General features: G+C 42.9%; 1 protein-coding gene across 5 annotated transcripts in view; it reads left to right on the top strand.

Moving 5' to 3' along the window:
• Nucleotides 1-18,185, top strand: part of Ppp2r2b (protein phosphatase 2 regulatory subunit Bbeta) — a 454,351-nt gene that overhangs the window by 390,839 nt on the left and 45,327 nt on the right. For all 5 annotated transcript variants that reach the window (XM_004631251.2, XM_023715307.1, XM_023715308.1 and 2 more), the window contains exons 6-7: nt 1,974-2,151; nt 15,473-15,637. In XM_004631251.2, the coding sequence (XP_004631308.1) occupies nt 1,974-2,151; nt 15,473-15,637 (343 nt within the window). The remainder of the gene's footprint in view (nt 1-1,973; nt 2,152-15,472; nt 15,638-18,185) is intronic.

Below are 18,185 nucleotides of genomic sequence, written 5' to 3'. Positions count from 1 at the left end.
GGCGGGCGGGGTGGGGGAGGCACTACAGAGTGGTGGGGGGCGGCCCGAGGGGCTGGGAGAGGGTCCGGCCCACACTGCGCCTGGGCTGGGACTGGTCCGGCCGGCACAGGTAGCAAGAAGCTCTCCACACACTCACCGGACCTGGGCTAGGACTGGGTCTGGGGGTTCCCGGAAGTCGGCAGAAATTTCTACTTGGCGGGAGGGTGGGGAGGTACGGCAGAGTGGAGAAAATACCTTGTTGACTTTCCTGCCCAATTATGTAAATCTTCCCTAAAACTGTAGTGTCTCTTTGGGTCATTTACCCCTATTTTATTATGAGATGAGTGACTTTGCGTCTGTTTCCCCTGAGTAGACCGACCCTGTGAGTGCAGGATGTGTGTGTATCACATAGTTATCCACTGAGTTCCCGGAGACTTTGTGTAGTGCTCAGCAAATGTTCCTGCAAGAGGCGGGTGGACAGGAAACATAAGAACAGACCATCCCAACAAATCCCCACAGCAGCTCTTCACAATCGTGGGCCACAGTGAAGAGAAGCTATGTTTTGAGTAACATAAATAGAGCTCAACAAGAGTAGGTTGGTTGCCCCGGTCTTGCAGCCTGGTGGCTGGTGATAAATTCGTGCTCAGAGTCAAGGTTTCCAGGCTTTTCCATCCCGGTGTGTGCTTCAGAATCATTACCCATAGCTGGGGCCATGACGATGGACCCCTTCCCTCCATTTCCCTCCTTTCCCTCTGCCAGTGTTTGGTGAACCCCTGGATTTTTCTGTGTGTACACATAATGCATCTCTGGTTTCTAGGAGACCCGGCATCACATCTGTCTAGAACTCTGTTGCCTCTGAACCATTTAATTTAGAAACTCAAATATGAGTTGAACTCCTTCAAGAATGAGCAGGAGGAACTCTGTTTTCAACAAGGTTGTATTGTTGGGGCAACTGCACTTCACAAAATTCAATCTTTGTTTTCAGCTGCTTCCCTTCACCACCTGAGTTGAAGCCAATCCAAAAGCTGAAGTCTTAATCTACCACCTGGTATCAAACCAGCCAGGGCTCAGTTGCAAGTGATGATTTGCTTAGAGAAAAAATAGTTTTTCCTTATTTTCTTGTTTCTATTCAAGGACTGCACCTGTGTGTATGGTTTTGTTTGTTTGTTTTCTTCGTTCACGTTCTTAGGAGCCAATTTACCCAGAATTCAAAGAGAAGGAGAAGGATTTTATGCCTTTGTTCATATGGGAAGCTATTTTGCTGCCTGATTCTCTGACTTGTTAGAACAAAATACTAGCATTTACTCTTATTCAGTCATTCAACAAACATATACCTTCGGTGACTGTAAAATTTATTGTCTAAACTGGGACAGTGGAGACTACCTAGTTGGAAGTTCAAGACAGCAAGTGCAAACTGATTATCTCAGCCTACCCACGAGGTACCATGCACCCTATCTATGATGGCTGATCACTAGAGTTGTGGGTGATGATGTTTTTCCTAAATACTCTTAAAGACTGAGGACAAGCAAAGGGAACTGTGCTGCTCCTTTGAATAGGAGTAGCCTTCTAAAACAGTGAGATGGAAAGATAAGAGGTCTAAATTGGGATGAAAATTGAATGAGATATCATTACAATTTTCCCAAAACTTTCTTTCTAAAAGAGATTTTATGGTTTTTGTTTTCGTTTTTCCAGTGAGACGATACCCTTGAAAGTTAGTGCTCGTACAATGGAATCCAAATTCCCCCAAGATGAGTGTTAAAAAAAAGTCTTGAATTTCTCAAAAATGAAATTTCCAATCAGGGCTGGGTGATGGTGGTACTTTTAGTAAAGCAAAAGGAGCCCCCAAGAAACAGGGAAAGCATGTGATTTCTCTGACTCTGAGCTTCTTTCCTATGGCAGTGATTTTGCTTGTGGTAATAGAGGATGTACTCGTACACACTGTCTCTCTAGGAAAGAGCTTTGGTGTTGAGTGATATGTTTCTCCTCCCTCCCAGGTGCCCGTCCTGAGACCCATGGACCTGATGGTGGAGGCCACCCCCCGAAGAGTATTTGCCAACGCACACACGTATCACATCAACTCCATATCAGTCAACAGCGACTACGAAACCTACATGTCTGCTGATGACCTGAGGATTAACCTATGGAACTTTGAAATAACCAATCAAAGTTTTAGTATCCTTTCCCTGCAGCCAATAATCAGTTGGCCTAACTCAAGAGTGTGTAGGTATGAACAGGCCCTGGGGGGAGATGAAATAGAAAAACCTGCTGACAACTACAACACCTGGTACTTATAGGGAAATTGTCCCTTTTAAAATGCATTGACATCTACAAGGTACCTTCATCGTAATAAAGTTAAGAAAACGTTGAATTATAAATAGCAGCCCAGGACTTTCTAGATTGGGGTTCTAGACAGTAATTTCATGCAATGGCATTTATGTATCATGCATCAAATTTTCATGTGACTTTACCAACAAAAAGGTAAGATCCTAGAGTCCAGTTAGGTTTCGGGCCTCTGCTCGAGGATTCATAAATAGTCAGTGTACAACATGGACCGCAGGTACATGAGGTGGTATATGTTGTGTTACAATAGTGAGAATAATAGGGACTGTCACATATTGAGTTTCAAGAACTTGTGCTAACAACTTCAAGCATAGTATCTCATTTTTACCACTCTATTGACTTTTTGTTTGTTTGTTTGTTTGTTTGTTTGTTTGTTTTTTGCAGAACCAGGGATCGAACTCAGGCCCTTGCGCTTGCCAGGCAAGCACCTATTCTACTGAGCCTTCTCCCCAGCCCCTTTACCACTGTATTGAAACATATAGGAAAGTGTATTTATCATAATTGTACAGCTTGATGTATTTCACAGCCAAAACATTCCTATAATCAGCACCATTTCCAAAAAATCTTTATCCTCAAGCCTTTATTATATCTCCTTTGTTTTCATTGTTATTTCTACCCCTTACGAGTATATTTGACATAACAACATGTAATATAAGTACTATTATCTCCTATTTGACTAAGACTTAGAGAAGTCAAGAGAATTCCTGTCCATGGCAGTGTTCTCATCACATTGTTTCACTGAGTACCTATCGTGTGCTTGGTCCCTTCAGAAGGATGCTTCTCCACTCACACTCACCTTCTGCCTCCCAGCTTTCCCACTCAGGCAGCTGAGCAATTAGCCTGCAAGTCAGCATTCTCTTCTTTTTCACTCACTAGCTTCCTCCACTCCCAGCCCAATCTGTCTTGGAGCCCTGTCAAGGCTTGCTGTAAGACATATCTCAAATCAACTCAGATCTCTCCATCCCCACTCCTACCAACCCATGCTACTGGGAATTGCTATTACCTCTCACCTGTGTGCTCTTTTTTCTTGCTCTCCTGTACAATACATGTCCCACATATGAGAGTAAACCTCCCACCGTGTAATCCAATATCATTCCCTCTTGCTAAAGATGCTAGAGGAGCCTCCCACTGAACTTCAAACCCGAGCCATTTATCCTGGCCTGTGTGACTGCACACCATCTGGGCCCCAGCTCCCTCTTTGGTTTCCTGTCACATCAGTCTTCTCTAATTCACTCTGCTTTAGTCAACTACTGTAATTACTTTTCTGTTCCTGCCTAAACTGTGCCCTTCCATCCTTTGTGTCTGCTTCTCCCTCTTCCTGGGATTCTGTGCCCCAGAGTTCCCAAGGCTGGGACCTGAGGATTAACCTATGGAACTTTGAAATAACCAATCAAAGTTTTAGTATCCTTTCCCTGCAGCTAATAATTGGTTGGCCTAAATCAAGAGTATTTAGGTATGAACAGGCCCTGGGGGAAAATGAAATAGAAAAACATGCTCACAACTACAACACATAGTACTTACAGGGAATTTGTCCCTTTTAAAATGCATTGGCATCTACAAGCTGCCTTCATCCTAATAAAGTTAAGAAAACACTGAATTATAAATAGTGGCTCAGGACTTTCTAGATTGGGGTTCTAGACAGTAATTTTATGCAATGGCATTTATGTATCATGCATTAAATTTATCATGCATTAAATTTTCATGTCCCCGAGGGCCTTTGAGGGGAGGGATTTTTAATCAGATACTAGAAGTTCTGAGATCTTCTAGTTTAATCAGATATTAGAAGACACTGATAACTGACCATCAGGACCATAACTGGAATCTTTTGTTGAGTATGGAACAGACACAGCATACTGTCTGGGCCTGGGGAAAACTGCCCAAACTATATGTCATTATTCAGGCCTGCATCTAAGGCATCTCTACAGGACACCTTCTCCAACTGACTCTCTGTTATCTTCATAGCATTTACCACTATTTGAAATCATTTTTATTTGCATATGTTTAATTTCCCCATTGGAGAATGCAAATACTATGAAAACAGATGTGCTCCTGTATTCCATCATGTGGAATACTTGGCATGGAGAAATTGGGTTGTGTACATTGGGTTTTTTATTTTGATTTTTGTTGTTGAGGGTTTTTGTTTGTTTTTATTTTGTTTTTGTCTTTTTGAGGTAGGGTTTTACTCTGCAGTTCAGGCTGTTCTTGAACTCGTTTTGTAGCTCAGGCTGACCTCAATCTCCCAGCAACCCTCTTGCCTCATGCTCCCGAGTACTGGGATTGTAGACATGCACCATCACACTGTATTTGGTTTGAGTCAGTGGTACTTCAGATATCATCAGAGTGAGCATATCTCATAGACAGTTGTGAAATCCAACCTGGAAATTGAACTTCATGAGTTATAATAAAGCTCTGAATATTTTGATATAAAGTAGATTCCAAACTCTTAAAAAATATTTCTCCTGTAAAATCCAATATTAATGATCTCCATCAACAGTCATCAATAACTTAGAAGAGCCTAGGCCTCTTCTATCTTGTGGCTCCCCAGTGTCACCAAGCTTGTCCATAGCAGAACAGCAAAAAGAAGAGGTCATAGAATTCTGGGAACTAGGCCCTAAAATAGGTTGCATCCTATTGGCTAGAACTCAGCCACATGGCCACTTCTAACTGCAAGGCAAGCTGGGAAAAATACTCTGTGTCCCACCACCACCACCACCAAAAAACTCCTGATTTTAGTCCCAGCCACCTAGTTTCTGCCACAGACAATGCACAGCTGTCCCCGAGGGCCTTTGAGGAGAGGTATTTTTAATCAGATACTAGAAGTTCTGAGATATATTTGGAGACACTGAGAACTGACCATCAGGACCATAACTGGAATCTTTTGTTGAGTACAGAACAGACACAGCATACTGTCTGGGCCTGGGGAAACCTGCCCAAAATTTTGCCAGGCAGTGCAGCTGCTAATAGAATGAGTGTGGGTGGTGGTTTCCTTTCCCTCTTTGTGTCTATTCCAAGAGCTGAAATCTGCTCTGGCTCAGCTGCTGTCACTCCAAGCTTCTGCTTTCCCAGCCTAGGTGGCATGTTTTCTGAATTTTGCCTCTAGGCCGTCAAGGGGGAGGAAGGTTTCTTTAGGCATTTTGGAAGACAGATGCCTTGGGGAGAATACAAAGCGGATATATTAATAGTGCAATTTAGGCTATCTTCTGCAGATGTGTGACAGCCTGCCAGATGTTGGCATACAAATGAGACCACACCATTCACCCCTAAAGCAGCCATATGTAAAATAATCATTGTCATCATGAGGTGATGATAAGTGATATCTATATAGTTTGTCTCAGCCAGATCGCCCTAAGCATTAAGACTGTAGAAAGTGAGGCCCTTTTACTTCTCATCCCTGGAGTGTAGCCACTCTGGGATAGAAGGCAGCCACTGTTCAAAACAGCCTCAGAAAAATAACCATAAGGCATGTCTTAAATTATAAGATGGCTAGCACCTATTTCTGTTATGCTTCCCAAACACCAAAGACATAGAAGAGACATGGCTTGGGGTCAAATAAAGAGGGTCATCTCAAGTACGGTGGGAGCACCCCTCGGGTAAGAGCCAAGAAGCTTCTAAACAATGCATGAACATTTTCGTTTTCATAATTACATTTTTCCAATAATGAGTATTAGAAAGCACAACTACCATATTAATGTTATCAGTGTGTGGACACTGTAACCCTAAAATCAATTTAAATTACAAAATAAGTAAATAAAAAGGATTAAGTCAATAGCAAAACAAGTCATTTGGAGATATAGTGAGAAAAAAAGTCGTGACTTCCCGGCATGGCACTTGGAGTAGGTATCATGGGTGAGAACTCAGGCTTTGAAATCCATGTGTACACATGTTTGGATAGTACCTTACTAAGTAAATGATCTATAAAAAATTAATACAATCATGATTATTACTGAAAGGACAAGAAAATTAGAAAAGACAAATGTTAGATTGGAGGAGTCCATCCTGTTGAATTCATTATCTGGCTCATCTTTCCAATTCTAAATTCTTCCTTTGGCTCTACATTTGGGTAATCTTTACAAGATTTGCTTCTTATGCCCTGATATTTGCAAGATTTCTAAGGTGCAGCACCTTGTGTCTAGAATTGGATCACAGCAACCTATTCCTAAATCTCATGCTTCTAGTCATGAATCTCCCTTTTCATCCATGGCCTGTCTGGTGTAGCAGGTCCTGGATCAAATGGATGAACTTTGATCTTAATGCATCAAGTCCACGATAGCCCATTTCTGGATTAGTAAATTTCTTGGACAAGAGGAAATTTTACTTTTCAATAAATGGGAAATGCTCTTAAAATGCTATTTATTCATGGAAACTATTATATGCTGAGGATCTCTTTTTCTTATGACTAAGAATGAGTTGGCCCAGTGTCTTGCCTCATCCAACATAGGCCCTTACTAAATAGATTCATATCAAGTAGCAGTCCAGGCATCACCTCAAAATCTATACATTCAACATCTATTTTGTACCAGACATTATATTAAGCCTTGGGGTGCAAATGTGAAAAGAAATCAGTGTCATGCTTTCAGAATGATATTCATCAAATGATCACACTAATGACTGTGCAGTTGTAAACTGAAATAAATTCTTTAAAGGAAGGGATTATTATTCTATGTTGCATTCTTAGAATAGAGAATAGAAGAGACTTTGCTGAGGAGCTGTTGAATTATGAAAGAGAAAAGATCTGAGTTAGCTTGGCAAAAAAAAAGTGTGGAGAGACTTTTCCAGTACGTCCAAAGGTCCTGTGCCAAGAAGGAGCATGATATATTAGAGAAATTCTGAGAAGGTCACTATCACTGGCCCCAGAGAAGGAGGAGAGTGTGGTGTAAGCAAAGGTAGTAGAAGTTCAGTCTCTGGTCCTGAATCAGAGAAGTTTTCTAAAGGAACCTACCGGTATCCAGAATACTTGATCTTTAACTTTGCTCTTAGTAACTTGTGTAGCAGTTCCAGTTGTCTACTGAGCTGAGGCCTTCCTGAAGTTGATGCCCTTATCAAGGGATCACATAGTCAGCTCTTGCTGTACAGTGCTTGCACTCCTAGAACCACGGACAGCTCCTTTCCTTTTACCCCAGTGGGACTCTGCCTGGCAGGTTTTAAGGAAAGCCCTGTGAACTTCTCTCCTTGGTGCTTCAGTGGTTTTCATCCTGTCAAGGGATCAAATATGCCAATCTCAGCAGACTAAAGTACCTGCTCATACAGGCCCTGGGAACAGGGTCCAATCCCTGTGCTGTGCCAGCCCCACCCCTGGGGCACGCTGAGATGGCAACTGAGATAGGGCATGCTGGTGTCTGCCTGTAATCCCAGTGCTTGGAAGACTGAAAACAGGAACAAGAGGATCACTACAAGTCCAATCTGTGTAGTGCAACCCTGTAGGCCCCCTGTACTAAATATATGTTTGGATTTTTTTTAATTAGTTTTGCAGAATAGGAATTTCATGCAAAATAAGAACATTTCTTTGAATGACACACTTGCTATACCACCCTGTGTGTGCCAGGGCATCCCTCCTTCCCATACTAAAAAGAGCAGGACAGGCTTGCCCAAACTGAGTTCCTTCTCTGGATGCTAATACTTAATATTGGAAGCCAGGATCAGGTAGTTGTGACTAGGATTTCTCCTTCCTTCCAACTTCATGCTTTCAGGTAGTAAAGGTCAAAATTCAACTACGCAGATTTTTGGGGTGGAACTACAGGCTTTGGAATCAGATATTCACTGGGTATGAATTCAGCTTCATCTCATAGAATCTGTCCAACCTTGACAAACTGACCCTCAGTTTCTACATCAGTTAATAGAGATAATAATGGGATATATCTTATAAGGTTCTTGTAAGAATTAAATATGGTAATATGTAAATCACTAAGCAGAGCACCTGTCACAGAATGGAGGGTTAATAAATGGTAACATGTGGAACATTTCCCCATCCCATCTTTCTTACCACCTTGATGCATGGGTATTGTTCTCTCCAGTGAAAGCCACAGGCTCAGTAAGTCACACTGTGAAAGCCTGACAACTTGGTCTTTTAATGTGCTGTGGATTTTTCCTATATAAAAGCTGCCTAGAGAAAGCTTCTAAGTCACAAAAATGAATTAAGGTAAAAGCCACAAGCATTTGCTGAGCATTAACTGTATAAACTACAGACAGCATGAAGAGTAAAGTCCATCCCTGATCCCATGGCCTGGTAATCTTGAGGGTGGCCTGGGTCAATTAGAATTCAACCAGAAAGTAGAATCAGAGAGGTATGTGAATGTAGAGAAAGAGAACGAGAAAAGAAGAGCGGAAACATGATTGACTTATTCCACTTTGCACTTGTATGGGTGGTCATGCAAGGGGTCTGCAACACAAGGAGTCAGAAAGGGGAAAATTTCGGGCATGCTGGAACCCCAGGGTCACAAGCTGAAGCTTCTCCACAGATGCCAGCTAGAAAGGAAGATCCAGAGAGAAGGAAGAGTCATTGCAGACCCAGAAGCCCTCAAGAAAGGCATGGGCCTACTTAATGTCTTTCATCTAATGAAATCTTATCCACCCAGAATAACTTCCCTTTTGATTCACTTAGAGCTTATTGATTAGAACCTTTAATAAAATCCTTTGTTGGAAATACCTAGCTGAACATTGGTTCAATCACTGGGAAGTGTATTTATGCTGCAAAATTATCGCTTCCTCTATTCTTCCCTCTTCTAGAGAGAATATCTTTGTAGCCCAACCTAGCCTGAAACATAGGAAATTCCAAGGAAAGTATCTAAGCCTAACCAAATTAACACAGCACAAAGGGAATAAGGTATCCGGGCAGAAGGAGACAAGTATGTAACCATACTAGAGAGGATAAGTCTAAAAATTTTTGAGCCTGTACCAAGTGCCAGATATGTTACACATACCACCTCCTATAGTTGTCTTTCTTTTTTTGTACATGACTGAACAGGTTCAAAATCATTTGAGTCTAATCACTGCCCACATAAATGAAAATCTAGGTCTCTCTTCCTATGAATAACTAAAAACCTACTATATTACCCTGTTGCAAATTAGTCAAATATAATATGTAGTAAATGTTTTGTAGAGGTGCATTGAAGGAGTTGTGGCTGAACAGATCATGAAAGAAAGGCCAAATGCTTCCTAGGAAGTTATATCTGAATTGAACTGAAAGTTGTTTAACAATAAATGTCAGGCTTTTTGCCCTATAAGAGTAGGAAAGAGTTTATGGTTATAGACATTTCGTGTGCTCCCTCAGTCATAGAGTGTCTCAGCCTAGTCTTTTGAAGCTCACTATGTATTTAATATAGCATCATGTGTCTCTGTCAGCACTCACACTGAGCCTAGCAGTTAGCAAACATGCCATGAATATTTGCACATTGGCTTTTTGTAAGCTCTTAAGAGGATAATATTCCATAGGGTCCTCTGTTGCAATCTCCAGTGTCTTATCAAGCCACGTGTCCTTTCAGCTGATAAAATCTGAATGCTTTGTAATCATTCTTCATTATCCAAAGATTAAGGTCTGATCTGGGAAAAGAAAAAGAAAAGACCTCAAAGTAAATCATGCCCCCAAAAGGGAATTCAACTCAATATGCTCAGTATTCAAGGGCAAGCTAGAACTGCTTTCCACCTTCTTTTCCAAATAATTGAAGAACTTAAAATGAGGTGTAAGAAGCCTCAGTTGCTTTTGCATGTGGGTGACCCCACCGAGATAAATGTGGGTTCCACCCTGCAGCTGAGCCAGACTCTGTAATAGCCCTGCCAAAAGGCTATTACAAAGCCTCCTTGGCTCCCCCATCCGTGACTGACTTTGGTACTAAACTCAGGAGGCAGGGCGGTGGGGCCTGCCAGTATCCGCAACATCAGCAGTGAAGAGACAGAAGATATGAAGTCGGCATCCTTCAAGCCAGCAAAGTAAATCAATGTGTATAAACACTACCCTGGAGAAACACGTACCAACTTCAGAAAATGGGTTCGGTAAAAAAAAAAAAAAAAAAAATCCTGTAATGTTTTTTCAGTATGATCCTTTAATCAAAACTCTTAGTCTTTGAAGAGGATTCTATTCATTGAAAGGTAAAGAAATTGAAACCCAAGGAAAGTGACTTTCCCAAGTTCTGTCAGCAAGATAGAGACGGATTCAAAACTGAACCCAGCCTCTCCCCGTTTTGTTGTAATCATAATATTATTTTGAACGAATCCATAACAATGAAGTTCATGGTCCTTCAACTTTCCTGAATGATTCTAAGTCAGGCAAACTACTGTTTTTTTATTATTTTACTGTCCAATAGTGTGTACTCATTAGAGAGATTTGGGGAAAATGAAACAAATATCCAGTTTCAATGTATACACAATATATTTGCATCACAATTTAACTTAATGCCAGCCAATTCTGCCATATTGGATAAGATGGGGGGAAGGGAGGAGAGGGGAGGGGAGGAGGAAGGAAGGAGGAAGGGAGGGGGGAGGGGAGGGGAGGGGAGGGGGGAGAGTAGAAAACCAAAAGGTTCAAAAATATTCTAGTTAGGAACCTTTCTTCCATTGAGTTTAACATACAGACACACATACTTTCTTTCATCCATGCTTTGTTTTTCTGCCTAGTTTTTATCATTGACATACTATACATTATACTTGTTTACCTTGTTTGTTGGCAGGTTTTCCCCTAAAATGGAGATTTACTAGGCCAAGGGTTTTTCAGGCAGCCTTGGTCTCCTCTGGAGCCCCTGGACCCAAAATACTTGCAGGCTAGATCTTTTGGAACTTTTACGCAGTACATGAAGGAAAAAATGGAAAAGTGAGGCCTTGTTGCTAACAGACCACTTACCACGCTGACTTTTGGATCTCATTATCCCATGAGACACAGCTGCATTTCCTTCCTGCCTCGCTTACTCTGTGATTATTTTCTTTTTAATATGGCTTTTTCTCAGTGAGGCCATGGTCAGACTCAAGTACATATGTTGTACATAACTTTACTCAACATATATAACAAACATAATAGGTGTCTTAATGTTTTTTACATCATAAAATGCTGCAGCTTCATTAAAAGAAAATGCAGAAATGCTACTCTGTTAATGAAAAATAACAGGAAAAAATTTATTCATAGACCCATCCTAATAAAATTAACATTTCAGCATCTTACCTTTTAGACCATTATTTTCAGAATATAAATGTAAGTCTTATTGTGATCATACCAGAATTAGACTTTTGCATATGGTAAGTTTTTTACTGGCTTGGAAATTTTGCTACCAAAAATAAGAGTTACATTAAAATTCACGTCATCATTTCCTTATATTTATTTAGATTGCTTTCAATCTTTTTCTTATGCAACATTGCAGTAGTTCTTTCTTTTCAGTAAAGCTTGGATTTTCCAATCCTGGATTAAGGAAATAACTTGAGTGGCTTCCCCTTCTGCTAACTACTACCCCGATCCTCCCCATTCCTTCATTCCACTGCTGATGTAATTTATGGCTCTGGCTGCTTATTTGTCTGACACTGATCCCTTAAGAGGTGACCTCCCAGTGTCTTCAATTATTGTTTTAAATGATGCCTTAGGCTACTGCCTGGCACAGCAGTGCCCTCACCTTCTGCCTTCTACTTTCTGAGCTTCAAGCTTGGCTCCCGGGCTGGCTGTGCCCCTCCTGTCCTCAGAGCTGCCTCCAGAGTCCCAGCACAGAGCCAGATTAACCCCTTTTGTTAGCAGAAGAAATCTGCCTGGCTTTAGCATTAATAAGGAATGCCACAAGCAGTTGGGGTCAGAAAGAACAGGTCTGCCAAGCCCTGGGGTTAATTTAGTAGCAGGCTGTTGGCTGCCAATGTTCTGTGTTAACAGTGACTCTGATGCTATGTTTTACATTTGCCACTCACTTCTTTGCGAAAACAAGGAAATAATTTAGACAGAGAGCTCAGTGGATAAAGAGGAGAAAATTGGCTGTCAAAATGTATCATTCCATTTCCAAGATAATCCAGAGGGCCATGCAGTACTCATCTCTTTTCTTCTTCCTTCCTGACACAAAGATCACAAATGCTGAAAAGACATACCTCCCTTCAGAACTGCATAAGGGGTGAAGGGGTGCAGTGGACTTGTTAGGGAGCTTTCCCCCATTCTTCCCCGTAAGCCATTGACTTTTTAGCAGCTAGACTGTCTCAAGTATGTTTCTAAAACCCATCAAGTTCTCCATTAGAAAACAAGCCAATAATGCCTTGTCAGGTGTTTAATCCCAACTTATGATCCATAAAACTATATTGTAGTATATAAGTATTCTGGTACTATAAGATGTCCTCACCAAAGGAACAGGTGACATAAGAGGACACAGGCCCAGTGCAGAAGAGGAGGAGCTTCCTTCTCTATCAGCCACATGTTGTGCCAAGAGAACCACATGGCATTGTGGTCAAGAACCTGGACACGGAGCTTGCACGAGCTGAGGTTCAAATCCCAGCTCTGCCCCCTGTGAATCATAGAGCCTTGCATGATTTGTCTTGGTCACTATTTCCTTATCAGCAAAATGGGACTGTTAGTAGTACAACCTCTTAAGGCAGAGGTGAGAGGTAAGTGAGACAGCACATGCCCAGCTCTTATCACAGAGCAGGCCTAACACACGGCAAACATCTCAATTATGATCTTCTTCTTGCTGTGTAGTTCCCCTGTCTCAAAAAAAAAAAAAGTCATACTTCACACCCTAGTCCCAAAGGGTCACACCCGACAGGTATTCAAGCCAGAAGGGAGGCTCAGACATGGAGAAGATAATAAAGCCCATGGCTTGGGGATGAAGGGTTCATGGAAAGGCAGGCTTGGAAGTCGGGGATGGATGGGTGGAAGGACAGATCCGGAAGCAGATTCAGCAGGCTCACCCTGTGAGTGTCCTTGCAGGACTCAAGGATGCTCCTTGTGTCGGAGATATGCTTCGGTGCTTTGTTTTCACACATACTGACTTTAGGGCTTTATTTTTAGATGAGAAAAAATAATAACTGTGGCTGTAGTACCTCCCTCCACCACATCCAGATCCCCTCCCTTCAGCTTGTGTTTAGAGCTATACTGGGAGGGATTGAGAACGCTGACACCAGATTTTCTTTCCCTATTTTGGGAAAAGAGAAATATATTCATTGGCACCATACGGTATCGAGGCTCGTTTTGGAGTGTGATGAAATCTGACAACAGCTGAACCTGAGCCCAAGGCCTGGGTCAGATGGCCAGAGAGGACATCAGCACTGCAACCTGCAGCCTCCCCATGAGCAGCACAAGCATACGCTCCCCAGCTATGCACCAACTGCAATGATATTTATAACTCTAGCAGAAATTGAGTTAAAAGCTAGTAGTTTGTGAATTCAGGGAATCACATGCCCTAGAGACCCAAGTGATATTTATATCTGAGTTGCATGGGGAAAGAGTATACCAAAATGTTGTTAGGTCAGTCTCAAGCTAATTTTAGAAAGAATCCAAAAGAATGTGTGAGAGATCATTGAAGGAGGAAGAGGAGACACAGCCTAAGACAAAGCCACTCTAGAAACAAATTACACATTGAAAAAACTCTAATGGGAGCACAGGTGGTATGTAGTAGTAGACGCCTACTTAGTCCGTGCTGGTGGGATTCAAGACATCAGCACACTCTGCACCTCTCTGCACCTCAAGGAAAAGAGTGCTCCTTGCTTACTGAAAACAGAAGATGGTTTTTATCCATCTCTGGATGGTCTGCATCAGTTATTGCTCCTGGACTGAGTGCCTTGTCTTCTAAAATGTGCTACAGAATCTTGTAGGACATTTTCATGTTAATCATTATATATTTATTGTATGTATATGATTAAGTTCTTGGTTTTAATGAACTTTGTTTAGAGAAAAGTCATCCCATTTCAAGATAGCCTGAAGAAAACATTGAGGAAGAATTACTACCTCACAATGCGGGCAGATAAAGCGAAAATTGTCATGGCACAGTCATGGCAAAGGCTGAGAAAAGTGGGAACCCTCTTGGTCACCTCTGCTGTGTGAGCACACCCCATCACAGGTCTGGTCCTTGGCAGAAAGCTGCAGCATTGCAGACAGAAGCTCCATCTCGGCCAGGTGCCTCCCAGCTCTTGGTAGGAATGAAAAGGCATCAGTAGGAAGCTGTTTCTTCACTCATACCAAACACCGTACAGGAAATGTTATGTCCCTTGAATTGTTTTCATAAACAAAAGGCCAAATGTGCCATTTCAACATACAAGTATACAGTTTTTAAATAGGAGTATAATAATTCTTGATCAGAGAGGAAAATGGTGAGAGAGAGGGAAAAATGTAATAAATCTAGGAGTATGGTCTGTGAAAACCTAAATCTTGTCCACCATGTAGGGTTGGCTTCTTCCAGGTAGCTAAACTCTCACCCAAGTTCTGAAGCAAATCTCTGTTTATGGAAACTCGAAAGGCCTACTTCTGAAAGGAGAGGAACTTTGTATAACTGTGGCAGATTCTGCACAGGAATGAGATCCTAGTGTTATTCACTAGCCGTGTCTTGGGGCTACTTAGTCTCTATGCTCAGAGCATTAGTTCCACCCCTGAAATCTGGATTCTCAAAAGTGTGTGTACAGTTGTTGTGAGGATTAAATGAGATGAAGTGCACGGTTTCCCTTATGCAATTAATGGCCTATATCGCATTCAGTAGATGGTAGCTATTATCATCACCTATGTTATTAAACAAAGTTCAGGGATTCCATGGAAGAAGACTTGCAGCCTCTTACAGATACCATTTATCAGTCCTAGAATCTGGGTATAGATTTAAATAAGTTGGATTTTTTGATTGGAATGAAACTACTTCACGTTACAAAGTGGGAAACGGAATTCTTTGTAACTTGGACCATTTAAGACTGTTTGCATGCAAGTACCCTAGGCCATAAATGGATGCCTTTTGCAAGTTGCAGAGGATAAACCAGTGCTAAAGAATCAAGAGGCCCGAATTCTAAGGCTACCACTACCAGGTAACATTGATCCATTTTCTTGAAGTCCTGAGCCCCTAACTGCCTAACACCAGTAACACTTGCTTCCTTTTTCACTAAGAGTTCCAATAAAGATCCGCTCCATGTGTGGCAAATGCTACTATGTCGTGCTCTTAGGAGATGGTGCCACTGCCAACCCCCAGGCTTCCACCTCCTCCTGGTTCCTTCCTTGACTCCTCTGTGCCAGATATCGTGGACATCAAGCCGGCCAACATGGAGGAGCTCACCGAGGTGATCACAGCCGCAGAGTTCCACCCCCATCACTGCAATACCTTCGTGTACAGCAGCAGCAAAGGGACAATCCGGCTGTGTGACATGCGGGCGTCAGCCCTGTGTGACAGGCACACCAAGTGTGAGTAGCAGTCAGGGGTTGTAGAGGGGGCCACTGCGCTCTGACTCTGGGGAGGTGGGTGGCGTCAGACAGTTTTGATCTCATCTGACAAATGGAGATAAAGAAACCGCAAGTATTGACCCACCTCGGGTGTCCGCTCCACTTAGTGTTTTAGTAAAACTGAAACCTCACATTCCACTCCAAACACGCAGAGGTAGAGGTGACCCCTGTCTACAAAGGGCTTAAATAACACTGTGAAGTGATCCAGACCATGCGTTGAGATCGCTTGCTACTGAGGAGACATGACCCTCCAGAGCAGCCCAGGGAGCTAGTGAAGTGATTGGTGGAGGGCATCTTGCCCACGGCAGTGGTGTAGGCATAGACAACAGCTGAGTTCTAGAAAGATCCAGGCAAGAGAGTTAATAGAGTTTGCTGGATCATGTGGGAGGCTGAGAACAGACCCCTGGAGAAGGCACAGTTGAGGCTATAGAAACCAGAAGTGTAGAAGCCCCAGCTGTCGGAGTGAGCAACAAAGGAAAGCTAAGAGTGACTGAGAAAAAAGGGCAGCCAGAGAACAGCCCCTCAGGTGATCTTAGGGTTCTCAGGCCATGTGCAGGAAAGCGCCTCCAATCCCTTGGAGTGGAGGGTGTGGAAGTGAAAGGGCTGGCGGCACCCAAGTATTTGGGGCCTGGAGTTGTCAGGGAGCCCTCCTGGCAAAGAAACTGCCCCCAAGGGTGGGGGTGCCTGGAAAGCGGTGGCAGCCGGTTAACTAGGGATTGAACTGAACGGCATGCAGCTGCCACGCGTTGAGGAGAGGCAAGAGCGGAGCATGTCCCGTCTCCTTGAGTTCAGTGCTGCATTGCCTTTCCAGGTTTACGGAGTCAGAACAGGTTTTTCTCCCATGTGCTCAGTTTCTAACTTCAAGACCTATGATGTGGGTGAGCAGACAGTACGTACGTGTGTGCATAGCCGGGAGAAGAATGGCTGGCTGGTGCTCATTTGCAGGCGGAGGTTCTGCGTGGAGCAGCTGGGGAGTGTGCTGTAGTTGTCTGTGCAGAGCGTGAACTCGAGCCACCCAGAGCGTCGCAAGCTCGCGTCCTGTTTTAGCTGCTTTTGTCCTCCTTTCTTTCACCTTTCTGAGAACATCCCCACATATACAACGAGGAAGATAACCACAGCCATGGTAGCGCACGCCTGTAGTGCGCACGCCTGTAGTGCGCACACCCAGAAGCAGAGGGAGGGTTGCAAGTTCAAGCTTAGTCTGAGAAATTGATTTAGCAAGACTGGGGCTCAAAAGATTTAAAAAAAAAAAAATTAGAGGAACGGGAGGGTGGCTGGCAAGGTAGCCCAATGAGAAGACCCAGGGCTCAATTTCCAATACAGAAAAAAAATAAAAAAGAAAAGGGTGATAACTGTTACAACCATCTCATGGATTTGTTGTGGGGCTCAGTGAGATAAATGTTAAAAATGTTATTAATGAGGCATTGTAAAGTCTTTTATTCCCCACAGGAAGTCTTTAAAATTGACATATATTTTATATCAGCCACATCTCCAATGCCTAAAAGCCATGTATAGCTGGCGGCTACCACATTCTGGCAAATAGGAGACCCTCTGTCATCGCAGAATATTCTCCTAGGGCCCTGTTCACTGTGCCTCCCCCAGCCACTTGCTAGGACAGGTGCTTAACAAGTACTGGCAGCGCTATAATCTGTCTTTGGCAGTATATTTTCATAAGCTTACAAAGGAAAGCGCTCAATGCAGAGCGTTCAGCCTGTGCAAAGACAATGAGGCCTGGAACGTGCTCTGTTATGAATGACGTACTATGTCTGTGGACCCGCGTGCAGTGGTGCTTGCCTGTGATCCCAGCTCCTTGGAAGGCTGAAGGCAGGAGGATCCTAAGTTCAAGGCCATCCTGAGCACCTTCGTCAGATCTGCTCTCAAAGAGAGCTGAGGGTATAGATCAGCGATAGAGTGATTGCTTAGTGTCTAAGAGGGCCCCTGAGGTCAATCACACACGCTTTAGAACAATATGTTGGTGGAAGTGCAGAGTGATTGATGTGGTTGTTTTATAGGAAGGAGAAAATTAGGATTCAGGACAAATACCGGAGCTGGTCGTAACAGTGGTGGTGGTGACAGTGAACATAGTGATGTTACCCAAATAAGTACAATTTTGGGGATCTATATCAGCAAACTAAAGTAACCAGGGGAATAATATCATAGTCAGTTTTCAGAGAAAGTAAACAAGGCAAAATATAATAAAGGTTGAACTCTAGCAAGAATAAACAGCCAGGCATGGTGGCATACCCTTGTAATCCCAGCACTTGGGAGGCTGAGGCAAGAGGATCATTGAAAGTTTGAGGGGGAACTACCCACTCGGTCCCCCCTCTTGTCCCTCTCTTGGACAGGAGCTTTCTTTCTCTCAATAAATATATTCTGCTCATAAAAAAAAAAAGAAAAGAAAGTTTGAGACCAGCCCGGGCTACAAAGTGAGCAGAAGGCCACCCTGAACTTCATAGTGAGACACTGTCAGAAGAGGAAGGAGGAGGAGGAGGAAGGAGGAGGAGGAGGA

Source organism: Octodon degus, unplaced genomic scaffold, assembly GCF_000260255.1.
Source record: "Octodon degus isolate 3935 unplaced genomic scaffold, OctDeg1.0 scaffold00040, whole genome shotgun sequence".
Classification (NCBI taxonomy): Eukaryota; Metazoa; Chordata; class Mammalia; order Rodentia; family Octodontidae; genus Octodon; species Octodon degus.
Note: the sequence above shows the minus strand (reverse complement) of the source record. Positions and strands in the feature narration are given on the sequence as shown.